General features: G+C 48.7%; 1 protein-coding gene across 1 annotated transcript; it reads left to right on the top strand.

The window, feature by feature from the left end:
* Window positions 1–2,016: 2,016 nt before the first annotated feature.
* Window positions 2,017–6,654, top strand: LOC147668149 (uncharacterized). Its single transcript, XM_086948745.1, has 2 exons — window positions 2,017–3,382; window positions 6,541–6,654. Exons 1-2 carry the CDS (start codon window positions 2,017–2,019, stop codon window positions 6,561–6,563), a joined length of 1,389 nt encoding a protein of 462 aa, XP_086804871.1. The 3' UTR covers window positions 6,564–6,654.
* The last annotated feature ends 699 nt before the right edge of the window (window positions 6,655–7,353 follow it).

The raw sequence follows: 7,353 nt of genomic DNA, 5'->3' as shown, positions 1-7,353 counted from the left end.
TTAAAAAATGCACTTTTGTGCATTTTTGAAACTGTTCGCAAATTACCACGAAGGTTTACTTCATGGTAATTTTCCCCTTCCTAATTGTGAATTCGCAAATTAAAAAAAATCATGCATAGTTTTTAAGAAATCGCTAAATTTGCGATTTCTTAAATGCTATCGAAATTGCGATTTCTTAAATTGTGAAAAATGAAAAAAATGATGCATCCCAAAAAAGGTTTTTGCATTCGCAAATGGCCGTATTTTGCGATTCGCACCGTTTGCGAATGCAAAAAAGCTTGATGCATGTGGCTGATGGTCACTTGCAGTATTTGGTGCTACCTCGAAGTCACCAGCTAGCAGGGAGTACTTCCTAGTAATAAACATAAAAGCAATAGTGCTTTTTCTGCCTCCTTCAACATGGGTGGGACGCTGGGGTATAGAGCTGCAGGCCACATTACTAGTGTTATTAAAGACCAGGTCCAGGTCATGTCAATAACATTAATGTTCAAGGCGCTCCACTTTTAACGAGGCCACACCGCACCCATATTCAATCAATCACGGAATTTTCTCCAAATTTTTCCAACATCTTCCGAGCTGCGCGTGACCCACGGAGAGATAAACTTGGCCGCTAGTACGTTAACTTATCCGCGCAGCCACAATAAAAATATAACTTCCTACTGGTAGGGTGACTTTACGCCGGTGACATGATATTAACGCTCATGAAGGACTCTGGGTGCACAGCTACAGATACTCCTTCTGCTATTAAACAAATGCCTGTGTCACCTGCAGTGATGAATCGGGTGTTTGCCGCAGAGGCTTCTGGGTATGCAAATGATTGTGGCCGGCCACGCCCCTCCAATGACAGCGAGGCTCCTGCAGCAGCCCCTTGTGCTCTGGTTCCCAAATGTATCATTTTCGTCTCGTGTCGGTTTCCAGCAATGGGGGGGGGGGGGGGCCACTTCATTTGTTTCCTTCCTTCTCTGGGCGTCATCTCTGACTCCGACCCCTCTGTAAGACTTATCATTCAAGGTCCCTCTATTGGGCACTATTGGCTTTACCAATGCTTCGTTTTTAATACCATGTAGTACAATACACTAAAAACCCGGAATTTCCCTTAGAAACCTAGTATGCCTTCCAACTAGAGGGCTGATACTCTGCCTCTTCCTTCTTAAATGTCCGCTCTTTATCGGTCTCAATGCCACAAAGCGCCCTGCATTGATATGAAAATAAAGCAGCATTATGAGGCGCGCACAGGATTGTGGGTTTGCAGAGTGCTGGTGACGCGCACGATGGCGCCTTCCTGAGGGAAGGAGCGGGCGCTCCTCTCCTCGAAGAGGACCCCGGAAGACTCACATTTCCAACCAATCACGGAGATTCTATGTCAGGGAGCGGAGGCGAGGATTTTGCTAGTCCTTTCTCCATTTTATTGGACAGCAAGTTAGTAGTAAAGAAAAAACATCACATCCAGGACTACCCAAACCAACATGGCAGCGGTAGCCCTGGTAACGTAACAACCAATCAGAGTCCAACAGTTCGTATATATGGAGTCCCAGCTGTTAGTCCTTCTCTTTCTCCATTGCTGCCTCGGCAAGATAAGTCACGATCTTCATATCTTTGTCGTGGCAGTTTTTGTGTGATTGTTGACAGCTTTATTTGATAGCGATTGTTTGTATTTGATTTTGCCTTATTGTAGGCTGTGTTTCTATTACGCGGTAGGCTTTCAGCCCGAGCGTTCATTCTTCGCGCGTGCGCGATCTTGGTGTCGGCTTCTGGCTTCGGCCGATCAGCTGTTCTCCTCAGCGCTCTTCGCGCTTGAGTAGAAACGCGCTGAGGCACTGCGCTTCTGTCATTTTTCGGCCTCTTCCCTCACACTGACGCCGTTTTAGACGGCAAGAAGTATTTTTCTGACTGAAATTTTGTGAATTTAATTATATTTTCTGTCAGAATTTTGGTGTTTCAGGTTTTCTTTTGTGTTAGCCTGCCTGGTACCTGTGTGAGAGGATTTCCCCTTGTATTTAGTTGGGGTGTTTGTGTATGGGTACCAGTTTTTCTGCTAATATGCAGTCTGGTCCTTCAACTGTTGAGGTGGTGGCTCCTACTGTTCAGCCACAACTGACCCCTTTACACCCTCCTGCAGAGGTTGACAGGCTTCTCTCTTCGGCGATAGCCCAAGCTCTGGCACCTCTCCAGGACAGTGTAAACAGACTGTCGGCCCATGTTTTTAAAAATGACACTGGTGTTTTTGGGGACAGTGGGGCAGGGCCCAGTGGTGTTCCGTGTGCTCTACCACGTACGGCCAGGAAGCGTGACGCGGGGCACCTGGAGGGCTTCAGTAAATTATCTGAAGTGTTCCGTAAGAGTGCGCGCACGCTTAGAAGCGCACCCTACCGGGGGGATGACTCACCCGGAGAGACTGGTGGTTTTGCCACCCAGGACCTTGACCCGGAGGAAGGGTTCCCCATTGAGGGAGATGATGAGGAGGACGAATACGTAGATGAGGATGAGGATGCTTCCTCAGAGGATTTTTCTGATGTGAGCAGATCTTGGCGCCCTAAGCCCAGTGCTCCTAGTCTTACGGAGGGTGATCTTGCGCCTCCTAATATGTTTGACCCATCTACTATTGTAAGACCTAGGTCATCGGAGTGGTTTCCTGAGCAGTCTACTGCTGATTATGTCGCAGCTAAGCTTCGACAGCCTTTGCCTCAGGATGTCCGACTCCGTCTGCGCTCTGAGTGCCCTCGCCCTTCCCTTCCCTTTAGAGTGGCTTGCACCCCTGAGATTGATCCCAAGTTGTGTACCTTCTTTGCCAAATATATCAAAGACCCTAAAAAGGGTATTGATAGGTCATGGAAAGCCTGTCAGGACAAACTTCTAGATGTGGTGGGCCCTCTCACTAAAATTATTGAAACGGCCCAACGTTCTAAGGAGACGGGCTTACCGATGTCTGTTGATGACATTGCTGGTTGGTCGCAACGGGCAATGTGCCTTCTTGGTAATGCAAATTGCGCGCTTTCTGCAGAACGACGACGTTCCTTACTGCTTAAGATTGACCCGAAATTAGGGGAGTTGTCGTCTTCAGAGGCAGGCCCTATTGCACAGGGTGCTTTGTTTGGTGACCCCTTTGTTAAGGAGTTGGGGAAGTTTGTGGCAACCTTTTCGGCTCTGGACAAGGCTCAGGCTTCGATGAAAAAATTCTTCCCCAGAAAGGTTTTTGGCGGGGCCGGCAGAGGCAGGGGTCGCTCTTCCGGCCGTCAGGTCCAGCAAGGCCCCAATAGAGGCCAGTACAAACGAAATAACGGCTGGAACGATGGACGACAGGGTACCTTTTACCCCTCCAGAGGAGGCAGAGGCCAAGGCAAAGGACGTGGTGGATTCCAGTCCAACTCCAGAGGATTTAATGGTAAGATTTCGAATCATCTCTCTGGTTCAAATGGGGGGAAGGTTAGCGTTGTTTCCCCAGGCCTGGGCGTCATTAACTTCAGATCCTTGGGTGCTGGAGACGGTTCAGGGGTTTCACATCGAATTCTACGGTTGCCCTGTTCAGCTTTCTCGTCCTCGTCCTCTAGTGTTTTCTGTCTCAGACCAAGAACTTGTCGATTTAGAGGTTCAGGCGATGTTACAAAAAGGCGCCATTATCCCTTCGGCGCTTCACCCAAACGGTTTCCTCAGCAACATCTTCCTGGTGGAAAAGAAAGGCAAAGGGTTCAGACCAGTAATCAACCTCCGCTCCTTCAACGAGTGGTTGGTTTACAGACACTTCAAGATGGAGGGCATCCATCTTCTGAGGGACCTTTTGTTACAGAACGTTTGGTTGGTTCGCTTGGACCTGAAAGATGCTTATCTTTCGGTTCCAATCTTTCCTCCTCATCGTCGATTCCTCCAGTTTCTGTGGAGGAATCAGGTTTATGAATTTCTTACGCTTCCCTTTGGTCTTTCCTCAGCACCTTGGTGCTTTACCTAACTCCTACGCCCGGTGGTAGAACATCTCCGGACCCTAGGGATTCGTCTGATTGTTTACCTGGACGACATTCTTTTAATGTGTCAGTCCAAGGACCTCCTTCTTCATCATCTTCAGGTTACTATAACCCTCCTTCAGTCTCTGGGATTCATAATCAATGCCCAGAAGTCGGACCTCTTTCCCCGACAGGAAATGACTTTCCTTGGCTTTCTGATCATAACTACGGATGCGACTCTTCACCTTCCTTCCGAAAAGATCTCCAAGATCAAGAAGGAGATCCGCAAGGTTCTTCGGCGGGATCGAGTATCCCTCCGCCAACTGGCCAGGATTGTGGGCTTACTCTCTTCATCGATCCAGGCCATTTTTCCAGGCCCTCTTCATTACAGGGCTCTTCAGAGACTGAAGGCTTTTCACCTCCGCAAGGGTCTTACTTACTCAGAACTGATTTCCTTGAATCTGGAAGCCCGTTCGGAACTCCTCTGGTGGTTAGATCACATGGATGCCTGGAACGGGAAGGCGATTTTCGGTTCCCGTCCGGATCTGGTGATCGAGTCAGACGCCAGTCGCCAGGGTTGGGGTGCCCGCTGCGGCTCCCTCTCGGTGGGCGGCAGATGGACGGAGGAGGAACTTCACCTCCATATCAACTGTCTGGAGCTCCTTGCGGGCTCGTTCGCGATCCGCTCCTTCACCTCGACCAAGGTTTCGTGTTGTGTGCTTCTTCGGATGGACAACACGACTGCGGTCAGGTACATCAATCGGTTGGGAGGCACGCACTCCAAGGTTCTAGCGGAACTTGCGAAAGACTTTTGGAACTATTACCTTCTTCGCCAAATCTCTGTCACGGCGGAGTATCTCCCGGGCGATCTGAACACGGTTGCGGATTGGCAATCCAGGAATTTCCGGGATGCCAGCGACTGGAGACTGGATCCTTCAGTGTTTCAGAGAATTTCGGACCTCTGGGGTCTTCCAGTAATGGACTTATTTGCGTCCAGGTGGAACGCCCAGCTTCCCCGTTTCTACAGCTGGAAACCGGATCCGGGGGCGGAAGCAGTGGATGCCTTCCTACAGGACTGGTCCCTGTTTCCAGCTTATGCGTTTCCCCCTTTCCTTTTCATTCAAAGGGTGGCGGCTCAAGTCCGCAGGCAGAGAGCTTCTCTGATTCTGATCACGCCAATCTGGAGAGCTCAGTGCTGGTTCCCTTCTCTTTTGGAACTATCCTGGGACAAGCCTCTTCGGCTTCCGTCGTTCGACCTCATTCTGACGGATCCATTGGGTCACCCGCATCCGCTGGTTCTCCAGGGCCATCTACGTCTCATGGCATGGAGGATTTCAGGGGACGTTGGACTTGTGACTCGCTTTCGAGAGACGCTGAGCTCCTCATTCGAGGAGCCTGGGCTCCTAACACCACTAAGCGGTATAGATCAGCATGGAACAGATGGGTTCGTTGGTGTGTGGGAAAACACCTGGATCCCATGGGCTCCTCTGTCACCGACGTGATCAATTTCCTCGCTGATCTTTTCAAAAAGAAATTGGCGTATTGCACCATTAATTCTTTCAGGTCGGCAATTTCTGCTGGGCATGCCCTCGTTGATGGCTCTCCGGTTGGTGAGCACCCTTGGGTTTGTAAACTCCTTAAAGGTATTCGCCTTTCGCGCCCCCCAGAACCTCGTTATTCAGGTTTGTGGGATGTTAATGTGGTCTTGAATTTTCTAAAGTCCTGGCAGGATAATCAATACCTTTCCCGCAAGGAGCTTTCGGCCAAATTAGCGATTCTCCTCTGCTTGATCTCATGTAAACGTGCTTCAGATGTTCGTGCACTGGACGTGTCAGCCAGGGTTTTTACCCCAGAAGGGGTTACATTTACTGTTTCAAGAAGAACTAAATGTAATACCAGGTCAGTAACTTACCCGGCTTTCCCAGATTCGCCAAAGCTCTGTGTTGTTCGTTGCCTTAAGACATATGAGGATGTTACTCTTGAGCTCCGCCCTCCGGGCGAAAGACAATTACTTATAGCGGTCAAGAAGCCGTTCAAGGCAGTTTCCTCTCCCACCATTGCCAGATGGGTCAGGTGGATAATGTCTGAAGCTGGAATTAGCGTCACTGACTTTGGGGCTCATTCCACTAGAGGTGCAATGGCTTCCAAGGCTATTCAGGTAGGTGGACGCCCCGAGGATATCATGAATGCAGCGGATTGGTCCTCAGATTCGACTTTCAAAAAGTTCTACTTCAAGCCAATCCATGAGGCTGCGTCGTTGGTGGTGAGTAGGCTTTGAACAAGCAAAATCCTCGCCTCCGCTCCCTGACATAGAATGAGAAATTTCCTAGTTACCACAAAGGAAAGTTTCAATTCTATTAAGGAGGCGGAGGCGAGGATTTTCCCACCCAGGCTTTATCGAGCCTGCCCTCCCGTAACTGGACTATGATTTGTTACTTCGTTTAAGGGAGTATACCTTTTTCTGAGTTTTTAATGTTTTTCATTGATAAGCTGTGCAATGTTGATTAAGCTCTATCGGCATTTCGTTATGTTACTCCATTGCAATGTTCTTGAATTCTTCAACATTGTTCTGGACGAGATATTATTATTTTGTTCTCTTCCCTAGGCTCCGATCAAAAGACGGACTAGTGGTTGGATGACTTCTTCCCTGCGGCAGCTCCCACGAAAGAGGAAGGACTAACAGCTGGGACTCCATATATACGAACTGTTGGACTCTGATTGGTTGTTACGTTACCAGGGCTACCGCTGCCATATTGGTTTGGGTAGTCCTGGATGTGATGTTTTTTCTTTACTACTAACTTGCTGTCCAATAAAATGGAGAAAGGACTAGCAAAATCCTCGCCTCCGCCTCCTTAATAGAATTGAAACTTTCCTTTGTGGTAACTAGGAAATTTCTCATTCTTGTACAGAAACCCTCCAAAATTAAGTCCATTTCCGCTTCTCACGGCCCCTCGGAGTGCACGTGACCCGCGGAGAATTGTTAAGCGTTGTTGATAGTGATTTATCCTGTCCGCGCAATCACAATAATAATATCACTTATTACTAGTAGGGTGACTTTACACCGGTGACGTATCAGTCACCCTCATGAATGCCCATGAGTGCACAACTACAGGCGCTCCTTTTCCTATTAAACAAACGCCTGTGGCGCCTGTACTGATGAATCGGGTGTTTGCGCAGAGGCTTCTGGGTATGCAAATGTTTGTGGCTGGCCACGCCCCCTCAGTGACAGCAAGGCTCCTGCAGCAGCCCCATGGTGACTTTTGCTCTGGATCCAGGCTGTGAAGAGTCTCAAAATCCAGTAATAATCACACAGGCAACATTTCAGGACAGGGAGGGGGGAGATTTAAAATAGAAAATCAGGAGAATGAAAATCTCCCATTGACTTCTGTTGTAGAAAATGCAATTTCAGGCTAAAATA

Source organism: Lissotriton vulgaris, unplaced genomic scaffold, assembly GCF_964263255.1.
Source record: "Lissotriton vulgaris unplaced genomic scaffold, aLisVul1.2 SCAFFOLD_3036, whole genome shotgun sequence".
Lineage (NCBI taxonomy): Eukaryota > Metazoa > Chordata > Amphibia > Caudata > Salamandridae > Lissotriton > Lissotriton vulgaris.
Note: the sequence above shows the minus strand (reverse complement) of the source record. Positions and strands in the feature narration are given on the sequence as shown.